Here is a 27,561-nt window from a genome sequence, read left to right as displayed (position 1 = left end):
GCCAGAATGGCGTCTGTTCCTAAAGTATCCTCCCCCAGCATGCCCCGCAAGGGAAAAACCCCTCCCGATTGGCTGCTGGCAAGAGGCACTCCAACCTAGACTCCACTGGCACCACCTGTCGCCCCGGGGTGGAAAAGCACCTCAGGAACACAGAATGAACACACAATAGAGCCCAGCTGAAACAGAGGCTTAATTTACACAAATTACCTGGATGAGAGTTAACTAACTCTCTCATCCCCCTCTGAATGTAGGATAGCACCTGGACTGAAAGTACACAGGCGCTACACATATTAAGACCTAAAGCCAACCCTGACTAGAGCTCTATGGATGGCCCCTTTCAAGTCACTGTTTCTCAAGCTGTAAATAACGGGATTTAGGAAAGGGGTAACAATTGTGTAGATTGTCGAAAGAAGTCTATCAACGAGAAACCCCTTCGTTTTGGGGTGGAAATAGTTAAAATATGAAGCACTGTAAAATATGAAGACCACGGTGAGGTGGGAACTGCAGGTGGAGAAAGCTTTCAATTTCCCCTCCAGCATTTTAATTCTCAAGATGGTTTTAAAAATAAAAACATATGAAAAGAAGGTGATAGAAAATGCAATGAATGGAAAGCCAACTCCTAGAAGAGACAGTAGTAAGATGTTGAGGGATGTGTCAGAACATGACAGCTGGATTAGCTGATAGAGTTCACAGAAGAAGCCCGGGATGATTGTGGAGTCACAGAAGACCAGTCTTAATAAAGAAAGTGTGTGCACCAAAGAATACATAGAGCTGAAGATACAAATGCCGGACATCATCTGAACACACAAGAAAATGTTTACCATGGTTGTGTAATGAAGAGGGTGACAGATGGCAACATATCGATCGTAGGACATAACCGCTAGAAGGAAAACCTCGGTACAGACAAGCCATATGAAGAAGAAGACTTGGGTTATACACGTTGAGTATGAAATGATTGTGTTTCCAGTAAAGATGTCAAAGGACAAATGAGATGCGGACACAGAGGGGGTGAGAATGTCTAACACTGAGAGGTTCCCCAGGAGAAAGTACATGGGGGTCCGCAGGTGGGAGTCTGTGACCACCAGTGAAATGATGAGAAGATTCCCGACCAGTGTGGCCACATAGACAAGAAGAATTAGCAGTGATAGAGGGATCTGGGAATATCCAAGGTCAGACAGGCCAAGCAGAATAAATTGAGGCAGAGACGTTTCATTTCTCATGTTGCCCAGAATATTCCTGAAACTGCCTGAGATAGAAGATTCCTCCAGCTCTGAAATTGATTGTAAGATACTGTAAGGTCTCATTTATTCCCATAAAAACCATGTCCCTTTGCTTCCACATTACCAGCCCGGGTACAAGAAGACACGGGATCAGTTGCTGCTCAATCCTTTGAAGAGTTTATAGGAAAAGACTAATGCCGCATACACACCATCACTTTATGTGATGAAAAAAAACGTCATTTTCTGTGAAGTAAAAAACGACGTTTTGAAAAACGACACATAAAATTGAAGCATGCTTAAAAAAAAAATTGTCGTTTTTCACAAGACATAAAACAACGTTTTCCCCCACACACGGTCATTTAAAGTGACGTTTTTAAAAACGTCGTTTTTTTCCATCACATAAAGTGATGGTGTGTACGCGGCATAAGAAGAAAGAATGACAGAATTACTCTGGAAACTATTTTGCCACTATGGATGGACCATATGATCTGAATAAAGCACACTATAAAATGTGATCTTCATTATTTTACCATACACAAAATGAAACCATGTGACTGGCACCATGTGGAAAATGGGTGAATCCCTCACAGCATTTATACAAGGATTCTCAAATTGGTCAGAAGACAGTTACCGTATTTGCCGGCGTATAAGACGACCCCCTAATTTTCATTCTAAAATTTTGATTTTGGGATATACTCACCATATAAGATGACCCCCTTCCTACCAGTCATGCCTCGCTTCACCTCACTGTGCCGTTACATGCCAGACTGTGCCACCATTACATGTCAGACTGTGCCACCATTACATGCCAGACTGTGCCACCATTACATGCCAGACTGTGCCATTACATGCCAGACTGTGTCACCATTACATGCCAGACTGTTTTACCATTACATGCCAGACTGTGCCACCATTACATGCCAGACTGTGCCATTACATGCCAGACTGTGCCATTACATGCCAGACTGTGCCATCATTACATGCCAGACTGTGTCACCATTACATGCCAGACTGTGCCATTACATGCCAGACTGTGTCACCATTACATGCCAGACTGTGCCACCATTACATGCCAGACTGTGCCATTACATGCCAGACTGTGTCACCATTACATGCCAGACTGTTTTACCATTACATGCCAGACTGTGCCACCATTACATGCCAGACTGTGCCATTACATGCCTCACTGTGCCATTACATGCCAGACTGTGCCATCATTACATGCCAGACTGTGTCCCCATTACATGCCAGACTGTGCCATTACATGCCAGACTGTGTCACCATTACATGCCAGACTGTGCCACCATTACATGCCAGACTGTGCCACCATTACATGCCAGACTGTGCCACCATTACATGCCAGACTGTGCCACCATTACATGCCAGACTGTGCCATTACATGCCTCACTGTGCCATTACATGCCTCACTGTGCCATTACATGCCTCACTGTGCCATTGCATGCCTCACTGTGCCACCATTACATGCCTCACTGTGCCACCATTACATGTCTCACTGTGCCATTACATGCCTCACCGTCCCATAATTACATGCCTCACTGTGCCACCATTGCGTGCCTCACTGTGCCACCATTACATGCCTCACTGTGCCACCATTACATGCCTCACTGTGCCATTGCATGCCTCACTGTGCCACCATTACATGCCTCACTGTGCCATCATGACATGCCTCACTGTGCCACCATTACATGCCTCACCATGCCATTACATGCCTCACTGTGCCACCATTACATGCCTCACTGTGCCACCATTACATGTCTCACTGTGCCATTACATGCCTCACCGTCCCATAATTACATGCCTCACTGTGCCACCATTGCGTGCCTCACTGTGCCACCATTACATGCCTCACTGTGCCACCATTACATGCCTCACTGTGCCATTGCATGCCTCACTGTGCCACCATTACATGCCTCACTGTGCCATCATGACATGCCTCACTGTGCCACCATTACATGCCTCACCATGCCATTACATGCCTCACTGTGCCACCATTACATGCCTCACTGTGCCACCATTACATACCTCACTGTGCCATTGCATGTCTTGACGATCCCTTACCTTATCCCTGACATGCAGAATCTGTCAGACCGCAGCCGTCCATTTTTCAAAAGCCACGCCTTCTCCTCGTGCTGTTCCGTGATAGGTGGAACACTCAGCTTCCCAGGAGACACTGTGTTCAGCCTATCACGGATGCCCTCTCGTCCGAGGATAAGTGAACTGCCTATCTGCCTTTAGTAAACCAATCCCACCTATGCCTGCAGCTCAGTGGAAGCAATCTTCTTCATTTATCTGTGGACTTTTGGACTTGCTTATTATTTGCATTTTATGACATTGGTGACATGTATTTTTTTTTTTTACATTGTAACTTATGTTATTTTCAAAAAAAAATCAAATTTATAACAATATGTGTGTGTGTGCGTCTTGATTACCGTATTTTCCGACGTATAAGACGACCTTTTGGGCTAAAAACTTGCCTCAAAACCCGGGGGTCGTCTTATACGCCAGTACCTGTCTCGGGGGTTCCATTATTCAAAAGCCGCGCCTCCTCCTTGTGGTGTCCTGTGATAGGCTGGTTCCCCAGCAGAGCCTTTGTTCGGTGTTCCACCTATCACGGATGTCTTCTCATCCTCGGCTTCGGACGAGAGGACCTCCGTGGTAGTCGGAACACAGGCACCTATCACGGAACAGCACAAGGAGGAGGCGCGGCTTTTGAATAATGGACGCCCGCAGTACAGCAATAAGGTATGGCACAGTGAGGCATGTTGACGGCACAGTGAGGCATGTTGATGGCACAGTGAGGCATGGGATGGCACAGTGAGGAATGTTGACGGCACAGTGAGGCATGTTGATGGCACAGTTAGGAAAGGCATGGCACAGTGAGGCATATTGACGGCACAGTGAGGCATGGGTTTGCACAGTGAGGCATGTTGATGGCACAGTGAGGCATGGGATGGCACAGTGAGGCATGTTGATGGCACAGTGAGGCATGGGTTGGCACAGTGAGGCATGTTGATGGCACAGTGAGGCATGTTGATGGCACAGTGAGGCATGTAATGGCACAGTGAGGCATGGGATGGCACAGTGAGGCATGTTGATGGCACAGTGAGGCATGGGTTGGCACAGTGAGGCATGTTGATGGCACAGTGAGGCATGTTGATGGCACAGTGAGGCATGTAATGGCACAGTGAGGCATGTAATGGCACAGTAAGGCATGTAATGGACACAGTGAGGCATGTAATGGGCACAGTGAGGCTTGTAATGGGCACAGTGAGGCATGTAATGGGCACAGAGAGGCTTGTAATGGGCACAGTGAGGCATGTAATGGCACAGTGAGGCATGTAATGGCATAGCGAAGCATGTAATGAGGCACAGTGAGGCATGTAATGGATGGCACAGTGAGGCATGTAATGGATGGTACAGTGAGGCATGTAATGGATAGTACAGTGAGGCATGTAATGGATGGTACAGTGAGGCATTTAATGGTGGCACAGTGAGGCATTTAATGGTGGCACAGTGAGGCATATAATGGGCACAGTGAGGCATGTAATGGCACAGTGAGGCATGTAATGGTGGCACAGTGAGGCATGTAATGGTGGCACAGTGAGGCATGTAATGGGCACAGTGAGGCATGTAATGGCACAGTGAGGCATGCAATGACAAAGTGAGGCATGTAATGGCACAGCGAGGCATGTAATGGTGGCACAGTGAGGCATGAAATGGGCACAGTGAGACATGAAATTGGCACAGTGAGGCATGTAATGACACAGTGAGGCATGTAATGACACAGTGAGGCATGTAATGGCACAGTGAAGCGTGTAATGGGAACCGTGAGGCATGTAATGGCACAGTGAGGCATGTAATGGTGGCACAGTGAGGCATGTAATGGGCACATTGAGGCATGTAATGGCACCTTGAGGCATGTAATGGGCACAGTGAGGCATGCAATGGTGGCACAGTGAGGCATGTAATGGGCACATTGAGGCATGTAATGGCACCTTGAGGCATGTAACGGGCACAGTGAGGCATGTAATGGCACAGTGAAGCGTGTAATGGGAACAGTGAGGCATGTAATGGCACAGTGAGGCATGTAATGGGAACAGTGAGGCATGTAATGGCACAGTGAGGCATGTAATGGGCACATTGAGGCATGTAATGGCACCTTGAGGCATGTAATGGGCGCAGTGAGGCATGTAATGGCACCTTGAGGCATGTAATGGGCACTGTGAGGCATGTAATGGGCACAGTGAGATTTGAAAAAGCTGAATAAAGCCTGTTCCTGTCAGCGGTTGTTCCGGCTACCCTCAGCTTCCAGACAGACTAGTAGGAAGGGGGTCGTCTTATACGGTGAGTAGATCCCAAAACAAACATTTTAGCTGGAAAATGAGGGGGTCGCCTTATACGCCGGCAAATACGGTACATTACAATGCTTTAGGAGGACAGAAGGAATTATTGAAACGTATCACATGTTGTTGCTGATAGTGCAGGAAATGTTATATTTTTGTCATTTTAGCAAATATAGATTTGCAGAGCAGTATAGCAGAGATACATTTTTTTTGTAATAACTATTATTGGTATTAAATCTATTCACATTATTTTCAGAATATCTCATTCCTTGAGTAACATCAAACAAGACAACACTGAAGAGGTGTCAATAAAAAAAAAAAAAAAAATATTGTGCAGAATTGTATTTTTTTTAATAATATCACTGATGCCCACCTCTTCTAGAAAAATAAAATCGGGTCCCTAGGTGTCCTGGTGATTAAATGGGTTTCCATCAGAAAGTTCTATAGAGGAGATCGGAGTGTCGGGTAGAGAGGACACACAGGTTCTCCCCCCTCCCTGCACCATCTCATCGTATATAAAAGCATTCAGAATCTCCCTGAGACCTCCATCCCCATCCCCCCCGTGTCTCATTACACTGCCGAGATCTCACCGAGGCCCCAGGACACAAGACGATCCAAAAATATCTTTGTGTTTCTTTGTTTTTGTGGCGTACTCCTTTATCTTAGTCCTGATTTTCATCTCCTAAATACTTTTAAAATGCATTCATTCTCCTTAATAAAAGATAAATACAATTTTAAAGCGGGGGTTCACCCTATTAAAAAAATTTTTTTTTTGTTTTTTTACTACCATTACATTCGGCATCGTAGCGCGAGCTACAGTATGCCGGTCTTAAATTTTTAATCCCCGTACTCACTGTGCTATGGATCATTGAAGATTCCGGGGAATGGGCGTTCCTATGGTGAGAGAAGGTGATTGACGGCCGGCTCTGGCACGTCACGCTTCTCCGGAAATAGCCGAAATAGGCTTGGCTCTTCACAGCGCCTGCGCATAGCCTGTGCGCAGGCGCCGTGAAGAGCCGAGACCTACTCCGGCTGTCTTCGGGGAGCGTGACGTGCCAGAGCCGGCCGTCAATCATCCTCCCTCTCCATAGGCACGCCCATTCCCCGCGGGAGTCAGAATCTTCAATGATCCATAGCACAGTGAGTACGGGGATTAAAAATTTAAGACCGGCATACTGTAGCTCGCGCTACGATGCCGAATTTAATGCTATAATCATGTTAAGGAGGGTGAACCACCGCTTTAACCACTTCAGCCCCGAAGGATTTGGCTGCCCAATGAGCGGGTACATTTTTTTTTTTTTTGCGATTCGCCACTGCGTCGCTTTAACTGACAAAATTGGCGTCCTTTTTTTCCCCCACAAATAGAGCTTTCTTTTGGTGGTATTTCTCTGCGTTTTTTATTTTTTGCGCTATAAACAAAAGAAGAGCGTAAATTTTGAAAAAAAAGCAATATTTTTTACTTTTTGCTGTAATAAATATCCCCCAAAAAATATACTAACAAATATTTTCCTCAGTTTAGGCCGATACGTATTCTTCTACATATTTTTGGTAAAAAAAAAAATGCAATAAGCGTTTATCGATTGGCTTGCATAAACACGGTCATAAAATAGTTCTCTGAACTTTCAACCATCAAGAACGCGGTGACGTACAACACTATGATGAGCTGAGAAAATTAAGTTCAATGCTTCCGAGCATGCATCAAATTTTTTCCGAGCATGCGTCAGAAATTTGCGCTTCGGAATTGCTACAGGCGAAACATTGAGAACCAGCTCTCAATCTTTTGCTGGCTGGCGGAAATTCCAACAGCAAAAGTCCTCTTCTACCCTACTCCATAAATAACTGTATTATCTGTTGCTATGCTACAATTGACTATATTTTGATGATATCACTACAAGATTAAATATTGTTCCAGATGTCAAAGCTAGACACGCCTCCTGAAGAAGTGACCTGGTCACTAGGGTTGAGCGAACTCGAACTGTAAAGTTCGGGGTTAGTACCGAATTTTTTTGGACCCGAACCCGAATAATTTGCTGAAAGTTCGGGTTCGGGTTCGGCTATGTAATGGCACTGCACAAAGTGTCATTTCTGAAAGGAAAAAAGTCATTTAAAACCGGACTTGCGGCTCTGATGAATTGTCGGCTTCGGCAATTCAGAGAGAATTCATTCATAAAAGAAAAAAAAATAGTGTGGGGGTCCCCCCAAATTCCATTACCAGGCCCTTCAGGTCTGGAATGGATATTAACCACTTACCCCCCGGAACATATTGCTGCCTAAAGACCAGAGTACTTTTTGCGATTCGGGACTGCGTCGCTTTAACAGACAATTGCGCGGTCGTGCGACGTGGCTCCCAAACAAAATTGGCGTCCTTTTTTTCCCACAAATAGAGCTTTCTTTTGGTGGTATTTGATCACCTCTGCGTTTTTTATTTTTTGCGCTATAAACAAAAATAGAGCGACAATTTTGAAAAAAATGAATATTTTTTACTTTTTGCTGTAATAAATATCCCCCAAAAATATATAAAAAAACATTTTTTTTCCTCAGTTTAGGCCGATACGTATTCTTCTACATATTTTTCGTAAAAAAAATCGCAATAAGCGTTTATTGATTGGTTTGCGCAAAAGTTATAGCGTTTACAAAATAGGGGGTATTTTTATGGCATTTTTATTAATATTTTTTTTACTAGTAATGGCGGCGATCAGCGATTTTTTTTTCGGTATTGCGACATTATGGCGGACACTTCGGACATTTTTGACACATTTTTGGGACCATTGGCATTTTTATAGCGATCAGTGCTATAAAAATGCATTAGATTACTATAAAAATGCCACTGGCAGTGAAGGGGTTAACACTAGGGGGCGGGGAAGGGGTTAAGTATGCCTGGGTGTGTTCTTACTGTGGGGGGGGGGTGGCCTCACTAGGGGAAACACTGATTTTCTGTTCATACATTGTATGAACAGAAAATCAGCATTTCCCCTGCTGACAGGAACGAGAGCTGTGTGTTTACACACACAGCTCCCGTTCCCCGCTCTGTACCGAGCGATCGCGTGTGCCCGGCGGCGATCGCGCCCGCCGGGCACACGCACGGGAGTCGGGGGCGAGCGGGGAGCGCGCGCGCGCGCCTCCGGCGGCGCGCACGCGCCCCCTAGTGGCGGCTATACGATAGGACGTATAGCTACGGGCTCTCGCCCAGGAGAGCCGACCTGCCGCCGTATAATGACGGTGCGCGGTCGGCTACTAGTTAAGGGGAACCCCGCCGTCAATTAAAAAAAAATTACGTGGGGTTCCCCCCAAATATCCATTCCAGACCCTTCAATTTTTTTTTAAATTGACGGCGGGGTTCCCCTTAATATCCATGCCAGACCTGAATTTAGGGGGACCCCCACACTATTTTTATTTATTTTTTAAGAATGAATCCTCTGAATTGCAGAAGCCGACAATTCATTATAGCCGCAAAGCCGACAATTCATTATAGCCGCAAAGCCGACAATTCATTATAGCCGCAAAGCCGACAATTCATTAGAGCCGCAAAGCCGGTTTTAAATGACTTTTTTTTCTTTCAGAAATGACACTTTGTGCAGGGACAGTTCTAAGTTTATTTCAATGGGGTTCGGGTTCGGGTCAAGTTCGGGTCCCGAACCCGGACTTTTTTCTGAAGTTCGGCCGAACCCGCCGAACCCGAACATCCAGGTGTCCGCTCAACTCTACTGGTCACGAAACATGTTGAGGATCTGTCACTAGCCACATCAATGTTGTTCTCCACATACCTGTTAAGTTTACAATGATTTTAATTGTGGTACAACAGTCACCATGGTGACTGTCAACTGAGTATTTTTTGTAATTTTCTCTTTTTTGTTAACTTTTGTAATAAATATTGAAATTTTATGAAACGATATCTCTTGTCTGGGTGCTGTAACAGTCCAACCACCACTGGCGATTAGGGCCTTATGTTGGAGTGATCCTTGATGCATCGCCTTTCCTCCTTTCTAATAACGTAAATTAAAAGCTAAAAAAAACAAATGATAACTCATAATAATAGTTCAGAGATATGAGATATCGTTCTGCATTTTCTTCTGGTGAGAGTTCATAACCTTACTGTCACTTTCACCAGAGCTCTGCGGACAGCACCTTTCAGTTCCTTGTTCCTCAGACTGTATATAACAGGATTTAGAAAAGGGGTGAAAAATGTATAAAGTACAGACACTAGTCGGCCAACAAGAAAATTGTCATTTTTGGGTTGAATGTAGTTGAAGAATGTAGTCACGTAAAACATGAAGACCACCGTGAGGTGAGAACTGCAGGTGGAGAAGGCTTTCCGTCTGCCGTCCTTCATTTTAATTCTCAGGATGGTTTTGACAATGTAGAAATAGGAAAGGAAAGTGATGGAAAAGGCAACGAGAGCAAATGGCACTCCAACAAGAAAAATCAGTAAGTAATTGATGTAAGTGTCAGAACTTGACAGTTGAATCAGCTGAAACAATTCACAGAACAAGCCCGGGATGGTGACGGAATCAGGGAAGGACAATCTTCGCGTACTGAGCGTGTGCATCAAGGAGTAGGCACAGCTGAAAATCCATATGCTGGCGACCAAAAGAACACACAGTTTAATGTTTATTTTGGTTGTGTAATGCAGAGGAAGGCAGATGGCAACATATCGATCATAGGACATAATGGCCAGAAGAAAGAACTCAGTGTAGGCAAACCAGGAGAAGAAGAAGACCTGGACAACGCAAGACGAGTATGATATCAATATTTTTCCACTAAAGTTACCAAAAGACAGATGAGATACAGAACAAGAAGGCATGAATGTGTCCAAAACTGAGAGGTTTCCCAGGAAAAAGTACATGGGGGTCTGCAGGTGGGAGTCGGTGTTCACCAAGAAAATGATGAGAAGGTTCCCGGCCACTGTGGCCGCATAGACCAGGTGGAAGAACAGAGAGAGCGGGATCCGAGAAGCCGTGAGGTCTGACAGGCCAAGCAAAATAAATTCAGGTGGAAAAGATTGATTTTTACTCATAACTAAATTATTTTCACAAGTTCCAGAGATTCACTCTAAAGAATATTGAAGAGATTGCGATAGACAGAGAAGGCCCCCCTTCTTTTTAATGCTTTAATGTACTTATATTATGGCTCCTTCACATCAATGTTTTCAGCACCAATTATTCAACACGTTTTATTTGGAATCAACATCTATGCATTACATTTGTTTTGGCACAAGGTGAAATGTTTACCACTGGGATGTCATAGGAACTTCTTTCTAAACCACCTAAAAAATAATAAAGGTTATTTTATATAAAAAAAAAAAAAAACATATTTATTTGAAACATGTATGAAGCCTCGTACACACGACCGAGGAACTCGATGGGCGAAACACATAGTTTTCCTCGTCGAGTTCCTTGTTAGGCCGCCGAGGAACTCGACAAGCCAATTTTCTCCATTCCCGTCAAGGAAATAGAGAACATGCTCTCTTTTTGGCTCGTCGAGGTTCTCGACAGTTTCCTCCACGAAAATGTACACACGACCGGTTTCCTCGGCAAAAAAATATCTCCCAGCAAGTTTCTTGCTGGTTTTTGCCGAGAAACTCGGTCGTGTGTACGAGGCCTGAGATTCATTCATAATATATATACAGTGAGGCAAAAAAGTATTTAGTCCCCACCAATTGTGCAAGTTCTCCCCCCACTTTTAAAGATGAGGGAGGCCTGTAATTGTCATCATAGGTAAACCTCAACTATGAGAGACAAAATGTGGAAACAAATCCAATCACATCGTCTGATTTGGAAAGAATTGATTTGCAAATTATGGTGGAAAATAAGTATTTGGTGAATATGAAAAGTTCATCTCAATACTTTGTTATATATCCTTTGTTGGCAATGACAGAGGTCAAACATTTTCTGTAAGTCTTCACAAGGTTGTCACACACTGTTGCTGGTATGTTGACCCATTCCTCCATGATTCCTCCATGCAGATCTCCTCTAGAGCAGTGATGTTTTGGGGCCGTCGCTGGGCAACACAAACTTTCAACTCCCTCCCTTTCTATGGGGTTGAGATCTGGAGACTGGCTAGGCCACTCCAGGACCTTGAAATGCTTCTTATGAAGCCCCTCCTTCATTGCCCGGACGGTGTGTTTGGGGTCATTGTCATGCTGAAAGACCCAGCCACGTTTCATCTTTAATGTCCTTGCTGGTGGGAGGAGGTTTGCACTCAAAATCTCGCGATACATGGCCCCATTCATTCTTTCATGTACACGGATCAGTCATCCTGTTCCCTTTGCAGAGAAACAACCCCAAAGCATGATGTTGCCACCCCCATGCTTCACAGTAGGTATGGTGTTCTTTGATTGCAACTCAGCATTCTCTCTCCTCCAAACACGACGAGTGGTGTTTCTACCAAACAGTTCTACTTTGGTTTCATCTGACCATAAGACATTCTCCCAATCCTCTTCTGGATCATCCAAATGCTCTTTAGCAAACCTCTGACGGTCCCGGACATGCACTGGCTTAAGCAGGGGGACACATCTGGCACTGCAGGATCTGAGTCCCTGGTGGCGTAGTGTGTTACTGATGGTAGCCTTTGTTACGTTGGTCCCAGCTCTCTACAGGTCATTCACTAGGTCCCCCCGTGTGGTTCTGGGATTTTTGCTCACCGTTCTTGTGATCATCTTGACCCCACGGGGTGAGATCTTGCGTGGAGCCCCAGATCGAGGGAGATTATCAGTGGTCTTGTATGTCTTCTATTTTCTAATTATTGCTCCCAGAGTTGATTTCTTCACACCAAGCTGCTTGCCTATTGCAGATTCAGTCTTCCCAGCCTGGTGCAGGTCTACCATTTTGTTTCTGGTCCTTGGACAGCTCTTTGGTCTTCACCATAGTGGAGTTTGGAGTGTGACTGTTTGAACTTGTTATCAGTATAAGGGCTGCAACTAGCGATTATTTTCATAATCAATTTGTTGGCCGATTATTGTTTTGATTAATCGATTTAGCCTAGGTTCACATTGGAGCGATTTGTCATGCGATTTGAGAGATCAAATCGCATGACAAGTCGCAGCCTATTGGCGCCAATGGCACTGTTCCAATCGGTGTGACACCGATTTTGCGGCGCCGCATCGATTTGCAAAAGTAGTTCCTGCACTACTTTTGCCGATTTCAGGTGCGATTTCTATAGACATCTGTGTATGAAGCCACACAAATGTCTATCATGTAGCACCTGAAATTGCGCTGACCTTGCTACTTTGAAATTGCGCTACTTCAAGTAAAGTAGCACGATTTCAAGGTAGCATCAGTGGGAACCAGGGCTTAAAGACACCTGTCCACAACCTCAAACAGGTGCCATTAATACAGGTAATGAGTGGAGGAGGGGGAGCCTCTTATAGAAGAAGATACAGGTAATGAGTGGAGGAGGAGGAGCCTCTTATAGAAGAAGATACAGGTAATGAGTGGAAGAGGAGGAGCCTATTATAGAAGAAGATACAGGTAATGAGTGGAGGAGGAGGAGCCTCTTATAGAAGAAGATACATGTAATGAGTGGAGGAGGAGGAGCCTCTTATAGAAGAAGATACAGGTAATGAGTGGAGGTGGATGAGCCTCTTATAGAAGAAGATACAGGTAATGAGTGTAGGAGGAGGAGCCTCTTATAGAGGAAGATACAGGTAATGAGTGGAGGAGGAGGAGCCTCTTATAGAAGAAGATACAGGTAATGAGTGTAGGAGGAGGAGCCTCTTATAGAGGAAGATACCTGTAATGAGTGGAGGAGGGGGAGCCTCTTATAGAAGAAGATACAGGTAATGAGTGTAGGAGGAGGAGCCTCTTATAGAGGAAGATACAGGTAATGAGTGGAAGAGGAGGAGCCTATTATAGAAGAAGATACAGGTCTGTGAGAGACAAAAATCTTGTTAGTTTGTAGAGGAGACCAAATACTTATTTTCCACCATAATTTGCAAATAAATTCTTTCCAAATCAGACACTGTGATTGAATTTGTTTCCACATTTTGTCTCTCATAGTTGAGGTCTACCTATGATAACAATTACAGGCCTCTCATCTTTGTAAGTGGGAGAACTTGCACAATTGGTGGGGACTAAATACTTTTTTGCCCCAATGTATGTGTATACATATATATATATATATATATATAATATCCAGTATAGGCAGGGCTGCTTATGGGGGGGACCACCGGTCCTCCTGTAGAGGGCCCGGGCACACAGGAGGCCAAGATAGTAGGATAATCGGTGGAGCAGAGAACGGATGACAGCGTCTCTCCCCCAGCAACTGAAAGCTGGGTTCTTCCCCTCTCCCTCCCGACAGCTTTTAGCTGCTGGTGGAGAGAACCTTCTGTGCCCTCCCAGATTACAGTTCTGCCCCCTGAGCTCCTTTCCCTGCCCCCCCTCCATGCCCGCACTCACAGCCGGGACAAGGAGAGGGCAGCCTGGAGGCTGGAGCAGTGAGAGAAGAAGAGCCAGTGCTGTTTTGTGCTCTCCCCTCCTGTCAGAAGAGCGCTGGTCTATACAGTATTTCATGAAACAAGAAAAGCTGCTCCAGGTGAGCGAGTCTTTGTTTAATCCCCACACACACTAGTCAGGTACAAGCCCAACGCACATGCTGTGTAATGTGAAGAAATAATTCCGGGTAGCTGCACTTTCAAAAATCCTTTTATTGAAGCTTCATATGACAAGTGGTTGACAGATGGAGCAGGGGACAAAGAGGTAGACGCGTTTTGCGCAAATATCAGCGCTTAGTCATTACCATTGGTCTATACAGTACATGAGACCGGATCACTCTTACTGTAGATCTCATCGCACTGTATTCAGTGTGTGTACAGTGTGATGAGATCTTCCGGGAGAGCGATCCGGTCTCATGTACTGTATAGAATATGCAGGCACCTCTAACAGGATGGGAGAGGAAAACACAGGGCTCTTCCCCCTGGTTATCTGTGTTGGCACATGTAATGGGGATGTGGGGAGGGGGGATATGTGCAAGGAGGAAGAATGGGGGGATTTTTTCAAGAAGGAAGAATGGGGGGATATGTGCAAGAAGGAAGAATGGGGGGATATGTGCAAGGAGGAAGAATGGGGGGGTATGTGCTAGGAGGAAGAATGGGGGGATATGTGCAAGAAGGAGGAATGGGGGGATATGTGCAAGGAGGAAGAATGGGGGGATATGTGCAAGAAGGAGGAATGGGGGGATATGTGCAAGGAGGAAGAATGGGAGGATATGTGCAATGGAGGAAGAATGGGGGGATATGTGCAAGGAGGGAGAATGGGAGGATATGTGCAATGGAGGAAGAATGGGGGATATGTGCAAGGAGGAAGAATGGGGGATATCTGCAAGGAGGAAGAATGGGGGGATATGTGCAAGAAGGAAGAATGGGGGGATATGTGCAAGGAGGAAGAATGGGAGGATATGTGCAATGGAGGAAGAATGGGGGGATATGTGCAAGGAGGGAGAATGGGAGGATATGTGCAATGGAGGAAGAATGGGGGATATGTGCAAGGAGGAAGAATGGGGGATATCTGCAAGGAGGAAGAATGGGGGATATGTGCAAGGAGGGAGAATGGGGGGATATGTGCAAGGAGGAAGAATGGGGGATATGTGCAAGGAGGAAGAATGGGGGACATGTGCAAGGAGAAAGAATGGGGGACATGTGCAAGGAGGAAGAATGGGGGATATGTGCAAGGAGGAAGAATGGGGGATATGTGCAAGGAGGAAGAATGGGGGACATGTGCAAGGAGAAAGAATGGGGGGATATGTGCAAGGAGGAAGAATGGGGGATATGTGCAAGGAGGAAGAATGGGGGATATGTGCAAGGAGGAAGAATGGGGGGATATTTTCAAGAAGGAAGAATGGGGGGATATGTGCAAGGAGGAAGAATGGGGGGATATTTTCAAGAAGGAAGAATGGGGGGATATGTGCAAGGAGAAAGAATGGGGGATATGTGCAAGGAGGAAGAATGGGGGATATGTGCAAGGAGGAAGAATGGGGGATATGTGCAAGGAGGAAGAATGGGGGACATGTGCAAGGAGAAAGAATGGGGGGATATGTGCAAGGAGGAAGAATGGGGGACATGTGCAAGGAGAAAGAATGGGGGACATGTGCAAGGAGGAAGAATGGGGGATATGTGCAAGGAGGAAGAATGGGGGATATGTGCAAGGAGAAAGAATGGGGGGATATGTGCAAGGAGGAAGAATGGGGGATATGTGCAAGGAGGAAGAATGGGGGATATGTGCAAGGAGAAAGAATGGGGGGATATGTGCAAGGAGGAAGAATGGGGGATATGTGCAAGGAGGAAGAATGGGGGGATATGTGCAAGGAGGAAGAATGGGGGATATGTGCAAGGAGGAAGAATGGGGGATATGTGCAAGGAGGAAGAATGGGGGGATATTTTCAAGAAGGAAGAATGGGGGGATATGTGCAAGGAGGAAAAATGGGGGGATATTTTCAAGAAGGAAGAATGGGGGGATATGTGCAAGGAGGAAGAATGGGAGGATATGTGCAATGGAGGAAGAATGGGGGGATATGTGCAAGGAGGAAGAATGGGGGGATATTTTCAAGAAGGAAGAATGGGGGGATATGTGCAAGGAGGAAGAATGGGGGGATATGTGCAATGGAGGAAGAATGGGGGATATGTGCAAGGAGAAAGAATGGGGGATATGTGCAAGGAGGAAGAATGGGGGGATATGTGCAAGGAGGAAGAATGGGGGATATGTGCAAGGAGGAAGAATGGGGGATATGTGCAAGGAGAAAGAATGGGGGATATGTGCAAGGAGAAAGAATGGGGGATATGTGCAAGGAGGAAGAATGGGGGGATGTGTGCAAGGAGGAAGAATGGGGGGATATGTGCAAGGAGGAAGAATGGGGGGATATGTGCAAGGAGTAAGAATGGGGGGATATGTGCAAGGAGGAAGAATGGGGGGAAATGTGCTAGGAGGAAGAATGAGGGGGTTGAACCAGGAGAGGGGATGTTTGTGCTAGAAGAGGGGGTGGGGATTAGTACTGAAGGGATTTGGGTAGGGTTAGGGTTTGTGCTGGGAAGGGTAAAGTAAAGGGGGGATGTGCTAGGAGGAGGGGTTTGTTGGAATTTTTTATAAGAGGGTGAATGAAGAAAAAAGATTTGTGCTGGGAGGGGAGATGGACGGAGGAAGTGGGGGAATTTTTAATTATAGAAGGGTTTGGTAACAATTTGCGCTGGCAGGGGGGATTTGGGGGAGAAGATTTGTGCTTGGATATTAAGTTTGAGTATAGTTTGAGGTTAGTATGTGCTAGGCAGGTGCTTTTTGGGGTGAGGGAGCCTTGTGCTAGGAAAGGGGGATTTTTTTTTTGCACGGGGGGCCCATCAGGTAAACTTTATGGGGCCACATGATATCTAACAGTGGTTTGATAGCAGAAAACAAACACTCCTGCACACGAGTGGATCACCAGACGGACTATGTATCGTAATGGATTATGTCCCAGGCCTTGCTGCCCTCAGGGGTATTCTAGCAGTCAAAGAGGAAAATAATAAAAGGGCGCACCAGTCTTGTGCATTATCCTTTGAATATATTTTATTAAAAGCAAATAGAAGAAAACTACTCACAAACAAATAGGAGATGTAAATAGTCTCCACATAACAGCAATTGGTCCAGGACTAATGAATTCCAGATGGTCGCGGAGGAGGTATCAGGGGCCACTGCCGGCTGACGCGTTTCAAAGAATTACCTTCTTCCTCAGAGCCCAGCCAAGTCTTCTTTCTTACCTGTCCCTGGTACTTCTCAACCTTTTTCTGGGCTGCCTGTTGGGATCAGTTATCCTTTTGTAAGAATAATAAGACGTGTACGTCTTTAGCCTATTGTAAGTTTTTTTTGTAAATGTTCTACAGTATGTGCCAGTGATGTGAGCATTACAGTATAATGGCTGGGCTCAGGTTTAGAGATGGACGTTGGATGTTACATGAATGATTGTATAAAAAGTAGGGTTTTTTATGATTAACCACTTCCGTACCGTAGGACGCCATATGATGTCCTGGATTTAGTGGGGGATATCTGAATGATGGGTGCAACTACAGTCATCATTCAGATATCACCGTCTTCTGCTGGCGATTCTGTGCACGATAAGAATGATCATAGCAGCAGTTCCGCCACTTGATCATTCTTATAGGCGGCGGGAGGTGACACCCCCCCTCCCACCGCCATCCGGTGCTTCTCTGGGCTCTCCCGTGCCATCGGAGGCCCGGAGAATGAATCGGCCGGGAGTTCATAGATTCATTTGACATATCTGTATGTATGTTTAATAATAATAACAAAAACAAAATATATATTGATAAAAAAAGGAATAACATGAAAAATCAAGCCAGGGTGGCTTTATAGATAAACTTCAGTACAACCAGCCTGCCCATAGATTGATCGAATATTGGCCAGTCCCTGCTCAACCAGACAAAATTCTATTCATCTATGTCTGGCTTTAGTTAAAGGGGTTGTAAAGGTAAATGTTTTTTCACCTTAATGCATCCTATGCATCTATCGATAGATCTATCTATCTGTCTATATATATAGGAACATGAAATCTGTAAAATATATATATATATATATATATATATATATATATATATATATATATATATATATCCCCATTTACAGAATTCTGGCAATGATGTCTCTGTTCCACTCCCCGGATAATCCTCCTCCTTAATATAACCTTGGGGTTTAGTAGCAGAATGCTGAAAATATACGCCTAGGTCCTTACTGTCTCTTCCAATGTTCCAAACGGACATAAAGCTACTAAACAATATACTGGAGATGGGTGAAAATATATTCTGTATCCTTATACATCAGATCTGTGCTAAAAAAAAAAACAGGGGCACTTACCTGTAAACTTACCTGTAAACTTGTGGTGGTGTAACGTAAATCCGCTCGGCGCAAGCCCGCCTAATTCAAATGGGGCGGGCACCATTTAAATTAGGAGCGTTCCCGCGCCGAGTGTACTGCGCATGCTCCGTCCATCAAATTACCCGACGTGCATTGCACTAAATGACGTCGCAAGGACGTCATTGGTTTGACGTTAACGTAAATGGCGTCCAGCGCCATTCACGGACGACTTACGCAAACGACGTGAAATTAAAAATTTTGACACGGGAACGACGGCCATACTTAACATTGCTTAGACCACCTAGAAGGCAGCCTTAACTTTACGAAGCGTATCGCTATGGAAACTACGTAAATTTAGATCGACGGGCATCGTGGACGTTCGTGAATCGCCGTAACTAGTCATTTGCATATTCTACGCCAACCGCAATGGCCTCGCCACCTAGCGGCCGGCCTAGAATTGCAGCCCAAGATCCGACAGTGTAACACAAGTTACACCTGTCGGATCTTAGGGCTATCTATGCGTAACCTGATTCTATGAATCAGTCGCATAGATACGACAATCGTATCTCAGAGATACGACGGCGTATCAGGAGATACGCCGTCGTATCTCTTCTCTGAATCTGGCCCAACATGTTTTAAGAATCAATAGCACATATTCATTTTGTATTATATACAGTTAATGAGAATTAAATATTGTCTTATTTTATATTTTGACCACTTAGCCCAAACCCCTAATTGGTGTAAAATGTATATACTTGTATTCATAAATAAATAACTATTGTCTATTTTTATATTTTGACTACTTAGCTTACAGTAAATCACTACTCAGTATAAAACGGATAAAGGTAAGAAAGTCTAAATATGGTATTTAGTTTTTCTATTGGAAAAGAGTCAAGCAGGTCAAAGGCAACATTGATAAAAGACAAATGATACATTGTATTTTTATTTTTTTTACTTATACAGTATGAGAAATATATGAGCCACATAAGAAATAATTTAAATACTTTTGCTGGAAGTTAATTTCTTTGTAAATTGCTTCATTGAAATATGTTTGAATGTTATTTCTTTCTTTCTTTTAATTAAAAAAACAAATACAATTTTTCACCTATTTTTGAGCAGGTACCTGATGTAGATGCTGGCTGTTGGCATCATCCTATACAAGAGGTCATCATGGAAGAAGCACACAGATCGTATGCCACTGATGCCTCTTGTATAAAAGCGTTCAGCTCTTTCCTAAGATCTCCAGCAATATCCCTCCCGAGATCTCCAGAAATTTCCCTCCTGAGGTCTCCAGAAATTTCCCTCCTGAGGTCTCCAGAAATATTCCTCCTGTGTCTCATTACACTGAGGAGATTTCAGCGTGGTCTTAGACAAAAACGTATACAAGTTGATTAAGCTTAAGGATTATTTGATGACAACTTTTTCTATATTATTATACAGTAAAACCTCGGATTGCGAGCATAATTCGTTCTGGAAACATGCTTGTAATCCAAAACACTTGTATATCAAAGTGGATTTCCCCATAAGAAATAATGGAAACTCAAATGATTTGTTCCACAACCATTTATTTATACGTCCTTCAGTTTTTTCTTCTTCTTTTATTTTTTATTTTTTAAGTGTATTTTGTGCGTGTACTCGAGAGAGGAGCCGGACTGCAGGAGTTAGGAGTAGGCAGGCCTCCCCCAGAGGCAATCTGCCACCTTTCTCCATGCCCCGGGTGGCAATGGCGGGTGCGTGAGGGGGTCCTCCCACACAGCCTGCCCTACCTGCTCCGCTTTGAAGCCCAACGGGGCAGAGGGACTCCCTATAAGGGAGTGAGAGGATCTAGCCCGCTCAACCAGCCCCGTTAGTCCTCCGCCTCTCTTTTTAGAGACCGCGTGGTCAAAGTGCGTGCATGTTAACCCAATTTCGAGTGTGTGTAAGTGTGGTGGTTTTTGTGGGAGGGGGGTGGGCGTACTAAGCGCAGGCTTACCTCGCATAGCACACCCACCGGGAGCCGGGCTGAGACCACCAAACTCAATTCACATGTAGCCGAGACTGGGATCTGAACCCCTGGCTGCAGAGGTGAATGGCTTGTCAGCGCAGTGCCAATCGCGTTGAGCCACCGCAGCTCCCACGTCCTTCAGTTTATAGTCCATATAAAAAGATTATAGCGATGTGATTGGTTGTGTGACCATAAAATGTCCATCCACAAATGGAAGACTCCACAAGGGGATTAGAAGCATCATCGAGCAGGAGCTCCAGAGTATAAAAGAGAAGAGAGGTGCCTCTAAGGCCCCTTTCACACTGTGGCGGGAGGTGCGATGGCGGTATAGCTCCACTATTTTTAGCATCGAAATTGCGGCGGTATTCAGCCGCTAGCGGTGCCGTTTTAACCTCCGCTAGTGGCCAAAAAAGGGTTGATACCGCTGGCAATGCGCCTCCACAGAGGCGCATTGCCGGCGGTATAGCTGCGGTGTCCCATTGTTTTCAATGGGAAGGAGCGGTGGAAGAGTGGTAAACACACCGCTCCTTCACCGCTCCAAAGATGCTGTTAGCAGGACTTTTGGAGCGGTTCCGCCAGCGCATCACCTCAGTGTGAAAGCCCTCGGACTTTCACACTGAGACTGCAGGGCAGGAGTTTTTCAGGCAGTATTTAGGCACTATTTTTAGCGCTAAACCGCCTGAAAAACTCCTCAGTGTGAAAGGGGTCTAAGTGTAGCAATATGGTTACATTTAACCACTTGACCACTGGGCACTTAAACCCCCTTCCTAACCAGACCAATTTTCAGCTTTCGGCGGTCTCACATTTTGAATGACAATTACTCAGTCATACAACACTGTACCCATATGACATGTTTGTCCTCACACAAATAGATCTTTCTTTTGGTGGTATTTAATCACCGTTTTTTTTTTGCACTATAAAAGAAAAAATATTGATAATTCTGTAAAAAATGAATTTAATCCGTTTCTGTTACAAAATTTAGCAAACTAGTAATTTTTCTTCATACATTTTGGCCACATTTTATACTGCTACATATCTTTGGTAAAAATAAGTACAAATCGGTGAATATTATTTAGTCTTTGTGAAAGTTATAGAGTCCACAAGCTATGGTGCCAATATCTGAAAATTGATCACACCTAAAGTACTTGACGGCCTATCTCATTTCCTGAGACCCTAACATGCCAGAAAAATACCCCCCAAATGACCCCTTTTTGGAAAGAAGACATTCCAAGGTATTAGAAAGAGAATGTCAGATGTGACGAAACGCATCTGGAGGGCACGCACTGACATCACCACGCCGTTAGAAGAGCAAGGGCTTCTGTACTTTGCTGGCCCCGGCAAGTTTTATGCTTTTAGAATTCCATGTTTTTGTAAGTCCAATACTTTGATCCCCATTAAACCAGTTAAGACGTTATTACCCTATGGTCCTTCTCCTTCTTTTTTATGTTGTTCCAAACGCAATACGGAGCTTGTGGTACAGTGAAGGAGTGTATTATTTGCTGGAAAAGCATCCTGGGTGTTGGTTTGTGTCCTGTTATCACTACTCTGCATGCAAGCTAAAGGCCGCGACTGGGTTATAGCCTAATGCGTTCTCTACCAGCATGTGCAAGGCAATGTCTTGGCCTCGCTGAACAGGGTGGTCAGCAGTAAGGTGCATATTACCGCTGACTCATGGTCTAGCAGGCTTTGGCAGGGACGTTATCTTTCCTTCACGGCACACTGGGTAACTCTTCTGGTAGCTGGGAAGGATGCAGGATAGGGTTCAGTATTGTTGGAGCTTGTTCCGCCACCACGCCTCCAAAATGCTAGTAGTAGTGATTCTGCCAAAGCTCTCTCCTCCACTGGCCATTTCCTCTGCAGATTCGTCCTCTAAACCAATGGTGCTCCTCTTCTCGGGCCCCTGACTTGTGCTCCTGGCCCCTCCTTCCTGCCGAGTGCCCCCCACAGCAAGCAGCTTGCTATAGGGGGCACCCAAGCCATGCCGCTGCTCTGTGTGTCCATTCAGACACGGAGCCACAGCTTTGCACTGCCCCTTTTCTCTCCTCATTGACTCGCTGACTTTGACTGATAGCAACAGGAGCCAACGGTGCTTGTTGTGAGTGTTAGCTAATCCGCAGAGAGAGTCCTAGACAGCTGAATCTCGTGCAACATCGCTGGATCGAGATGGGCTCAGATACGTTTTAGGGGAGCTGCTGCACACGGAAGAATTTTGAATCTTAATGCATAGAATTATTAAAGATTAAAAACCTTCTGCTTTTAAAATCACTTTAACCACTTTAGCCGATTGCAGAATGACAGGCGGGCAGTGGTTGCGTTTTTCTGACTGGGCATCATATGACGTCCAGCAGGATAACAGCCACCGTGCTCCCGTCAGTCTGACAAACCGCTACACCGATCTACGTGATTAGCCATGTACAATCACAGCTGATCAGGATGTAAACAAGAAGAGCCGTTGATCGGCTTTTCCTCACTCGCATCTGACAGATGCAAGTAGAGGATAGCCAATTGGCTGCTCTCCTGACAGGGGGGTCTGTGATGATTGTTTATCAGCACAGCCCCCCCCTCAGATGCCCACCCAGGACCACCAGGATGCCAGAATGGACCACCAGGTATGCCACCTAGACCACCAGGGAAATGCCAATCTATGCCCAGGCAGCTGCCAATCAATGCCCACCCAAAATGCCTGCCAGTGCAACAAGGGATGCCAATCAGTGCCATCTATCAGTGACACAAATCAGTACCCATCAGTGCCACGTATCAGTGCCCATAAGTGCCCAGCAGTACCGCCTATCAGTGCCACTCATAAGTATTCATCAGTGCAGCCATTTAGTGCCCATCAGTTTCGCCTATCAGAGCCCACCAGTGCCACCCATAAGTGCCCATCAGTGCCACCTTTCAATTTCCATCAGTGCTGCATATCAGTGCCACCCATCAGTGCCGCCTACCAGTGCCCATCAGTGCATCCTATCAGTGCCCATTGTCAGTGCCCGTCAGTGCCACCTCATTGGTGACACCTTATCAGTGCCCCTCAGTGCCACCTTATCAATGCCCATCAGTGAAGGAGAAAACATACTTATTTACAAGATAATGGAAAAAAAAGAAAAACATATATATATTTTTTTATTTAAAAACCCTTTCGGCTGTTGTGAAACCCATGAGGCTTTGCAAGGCTGACAGTTACAAGCACGACTCCCACAGGCAGAGGCATGATAGGACTTGTCGTTTTTCAACAGCTGGAGGGCCGCCAGTTTGAGACCCTTGAGCTAAACTGTACGATGCCGCAATCGCACGCTTCCGGTTGAATGCTCCGCCCACAAGCTATAGTAGAATTCTAATGTTGTATGACTAATAATAATTATATTTATTAATTTGTCGAATCTTCATGTCTCTATAATGTGGAATCTTTCCTCTCTATGTAGAATAATCTCTGACTAATAGAGTTAGGTTAGGCACATTCAACCGCAGGTTCCATAGACACAGATCACTATTGTCACCGTCATGTCCAATCTTCTATCTACAGTACAGACCAAAAGTTTGGACACACCTTCTCATTCAAAGAGTTTTCTTTATTTTCATGACTATGAATATTGTAGATTCACACTGAAGGCATGAAAACTAAATATAAAAATAAATAAAATATATTTCATATTCTAGGTTCTTCAATGTAGCCACCTTTTGCTTTGATTACTGCTTGGCACACTCTTGGCATTCTCTTGATGAGCTTCAAGAGGTAGTCACCTGGCGCAGCACCCCATCACTCTCCTTCTTGGTCAAATAGCCCTTACACAGCCTGGAGGTGTGTTTGGGGTCATTGTCCTGTTGAAAAATAAATGATGGTCCAACTAAACGCAAACCGGATGGAATAGCATGCCGCTGCAAGATGCTGTGGTAGCCATGCTGGTTCAGTATAAATCCCCAACAGTGTCACCAGCAAAGCACCCCCACACCATCACACCTCCTCCTCCATGCTTCACGGTGGGAACCAGGCATGTAGAGTCCATCCGTTCACCTTTTCTGCGTCGCACAAAGACACGGGGGTTGGAACCAAAGATCTCAAGTTTGGACTCATCAGACCAAAGAACAGATTCCACTGGTCTAATGTCCATCCCTTGTGTTCTTTATCCCAAACAAGTCTCTTCTGCTTGTTGCCTTTCTTTAGCAGAGGTTTCCTAGCAGATATTCTACCATGAAGGCCTGATTCACACAGTCTCCTCTTACCAGTTCTAGAGATGTGTCTGCTGCAAAAGGCGGAAGAACCTAGAATATGAAATATATTTTCAGTTGTTTCACACTTATTTGTTATGTATAATTCCACATGTGTTCCTTCATAGTTTTGATGCCTTCAGTGTGAATCTACAATTTTCATAGTCATGAAAATAAAGAAAACTCTTTGAATGAGAAGGTGTGTCCAAACTTTTGGTCTGTACTGTATATCGAACTGTTGTCGCAATGGAATGAAAATAAAGCAGTTTTTTTATGTCGGATTCTGTGTGGTTGTTAAAACAAATGCAAAAATCCCAGAAAATTTGGACGAAAACGCATTCGGATGAAAACGAATGCACATGTCTAGTAATAACAAGTGTTCCATGACCTGGGGGATGCCGTACGCTCAGTAAATCTGTGACAATGTGGTGGATCTCAGGGCAACTACTGAGAATATATTACGGTGGAGACAATCCTTTTAAAAACATTGTGAATTGCTTTTCTCAAATCCTGGTTCCTCAGACTGTAAATCAGAGGATTGAGGAGAGGAACAATCGCCGTGTAAAAGACGGACACAACTTTGTCACCAGAAAAATGTTGGTTACGGCTTGGCCGAAAATAATTAAACATAATGGAGCAATAAAATAAGAAGACCACTGTCAGGTGAGACGTACACGTAGAGTAAACTTTACTCATTGTATCTTTAACTTGCATTTTGAGGACAGTTCTGAATATATAGACATAAGAAACGATGGTCAGTATCATAGGGCCACCTCCAAGGATGGCACCAAAGACGAAGATGAGCAGAATGTTGATGAAGACGTCACTGCAGGAAATTTGAAGCAACTGTGGTAGGTCACAGAAGAAACTTTCTATAATATCTGATCCACAAAATCTTAAATTTAAGACACAAAGTGTGTGAAGTAAAGAATTAGTCAAAGCAAAGCACCATATAATGGAGGCAAACTGACCACAAACTTTCCAACTCATGATCTGTGTGTAATGTAATGGCCGACAAACTGCAGTATATCGATCATAGGACATGACAGCCAACAGAAAAATCTCAGAATCAGCTAAGAAAAAAAAGAAGAAGACTTGGGCTATACAAGCCTGTATGGAAATCTTTCTTGTCTCGGTGTGAAGGTCAAATAACATGCGTGGGACGGTGACCGAGGAACTACAGAGGTCTATGCCGGCCAGGTTCCCGAGGAAGAAATACATAGGAACATGGAGGTGAGAGTCGGTGACTACGAGGACAATGATCAGAGAATTCCAGATTAATGTCAGAAGGTAGATGAGGAGGAAGAAGAGGAAGAGAGGAAGCTGAAGAGATGGAATATCAGACAATCCAGAGAAAAATAATTCATTCAAAAATGTCTGGTTTCCCATTCCAATATTTTTTTCTTTTCTTTCTTTTTTTGATAAGATATGTAATTATAAAAAATCTCACATAAATCACAACGCACCTCTGAAATTAATTGACAGGCTTGATTAATGTCTATAACACCAATAGAGGATTTCTTCAACTAAATTAAAAAATGTTGATGTAAATTGTATGCAAAAAAAAAAAAATGTAACAGCTTCTTGTTGCTATCAACAACATTGTAGGACATGTATTTTCTATGTGTAATATACAGAATCAGAATATATATCTATGTATGTGTGTGTGTGCACCCCAAAGCTCAAACACACACTACCAATTGCTCACTGTGTTCTTTTACCGCCCCCTTCCCCAAATTCACCCTAAAACATCCCTGCAGCAACAGCCGCTGGGAGAGGAGAGGAGGGAAGCCAGCAGCGGTTCGGGAAGAAGGGGGGAGCTAGGGCAGTAGGGGGAATCTATTCTGCACAGAGTGATTAGGGTGTGCCTGGGCACACCTGGCACACCCTGTGCGCACGCCTATGGGTGTGTGTGTGTTTCTGGTATGGAACGATAACAATCCATCTTCAGGACAGGTACAATAGAATTGGTAGCCTATTGGTCTGCTAATTCTATTCAAAAGGATATTGATAATTGTTTACAAGAACAAGGGTTATAAAATGCAGATCGAATAATTACAATTTGATAAATAGATACTGTGTATACAGTAGATATAAGGGGTCCTAAATATTCATGGGGTAATGGTGTAGGGCAGTGGGGGGGTCGGGACCCCCTCGGGGGTCGAATGATGATTTGCCGAATCCTGTGATGTTCCTGAAGCCCGCACCGCTCTCCCAGCCTTTCTACCGCCCGGCTGGGCTGTTCATGGAACCTGCGGCCGCCCACTCAGCCTCTTCACAGCCACCCATTTAGTTCACGACATGGGTTGGGGGCAGAGACTAGAGGTCAGCTGACTGGTGAGAAATGTGAAGTGGGAGGGGCTGGAGGAGACCCCACCTCCAAATTTTGCCACTGTGCCCATCAATTGTTATCACTGTGCCATGCCATCAAACGCAGCCACTGTGCCATCAATTGTCACCACTGTGCCCATCATCACCACTGTGTCATCAATAGTCACCACTGTGCCATCAATTGTCACCATTGTGCCATCAATTGTTACCACTGTGCCATGCCATCAAACGCAGCCACTGTGCCATCAATTGTCGCCACTGTGCCCATTGTCACCACTGTGCCATCAATAGTCACCACTGTGCCATCAATTGTCACCACTGTGCCATTAATTGTTACCACTGCGCCATCAATTGTCACCACTGTGCCCAGCAATTGTCACCACTATGCCATGCCATCAAACCCAGCCACTGTGCCATCAATTGTCACCACTGTGCCATGCCAAACGCAGCCACTGTGCCATCAATTGTTACCACTGTGCCCATCAATTGTTACCACTGTGTCCATCAATAGTTACCACTGTGCCATCAATTGTTACCACTGTGCTCAACAATTGTTACCACTGTGCCCATCAATTGTCACCACTGTGCCCAGCAATTGTCACCACTGTGCCCATCAATTGTCACCACTCTGC

At 44.9% G+C, this 27,561-nt stretch overlaps 3 protein-coding genes across 3 annotated transcripts; all 3 read right to left on the bottom strand.

The window, feature by feature from the left end:
* Positions 1-290: 290 nt before the first annotated feature.
* LOC120942818 (olfactory receptor 1C1-like) lies at positions 291-1,220 on the bottom strand. The gene has a single exon (XM_040355744.1). The coding sequence runs from the start codon at positions 1,218-1,220 to the stop codon at positions 291-293; it is 930 nt and encodes a 309-aa protein (XP_040211678.1).
* Positions 1,221-9,665: 8,445 nt separating this feature from the next.
* On the bottom strand, positions 9,666-10,816 carry LOC120942817 (olfactory receptor 1361-like). The gene has a single exon (XM_040355743.1). It carries the CDS (start codon positions 10,596-10,598, stop codon positions 9,666-9,668), a length of 933 nt encoding a protein of 310 aa, XP_040211677.1. The 5' UTR covers positions 10,599-10,816.
* A 14,106-nt stretch (positions 10,817-24,922) lies between these two features.
* LOC120942908 (olfactory receptor 146-like) lies at positions 24,923-25,987 on the bottom strand. Its single transcript, XM_040355859.1, has one exon. The coding sequence runs from the start codon at positions 25,985-25,987 to the stop codon at positions 25,043-25,045; it is 945 nt and encodes a 314-aa protein (XP_040211793.1). The 3' UTR covers positions 24,923-25,042.
* Between the last annotated feature and the right edge of the window lie 1,574 nt (positions 25,988-27,561).

Source organism: Rana temporaria, chromosome 6 (genome assembly GCF_905171775.1).
Source record: "Rana temporaria chromosome 6, aRanTem1.1, whole genome shotgun sequence".
Taxonomy (NCBI): domain Eukaryota; kingdom Metazoa; phylum Chordata; class Amphibia; order Anura; family Ranidae; genus Rana; species Rana temporaria.
This window is presented reverse-complemented; position numbering and strand designations above follow the sequence as displayed.

What these genes read in the sequence shown, in the direction of transcription:
- LOC120942818 (XM_040355744.1), bottom strand. Translation starts at nt 1,220, where the DNA reads ATGAGAAATGAAACGTCTCTGCCTCAATTTATTCTGCTTGGCCTGTCT.
- LOC120942817 (XM_040355743.1), bottom strand. Translation starts at nt 10,598, where the DNA reads ATGAGTAAAAATCAATCTTTTCCACCTGAATTTATTTTGCTTGGCCTG.
- LOC120942908 (XM_040355859.1), bottom strand. Translation starts at nt 25,987, where the DNA reads ATGGGAAACCAGACATTTTTGAATGAATTATTTTTCTCTGGATTGTCT.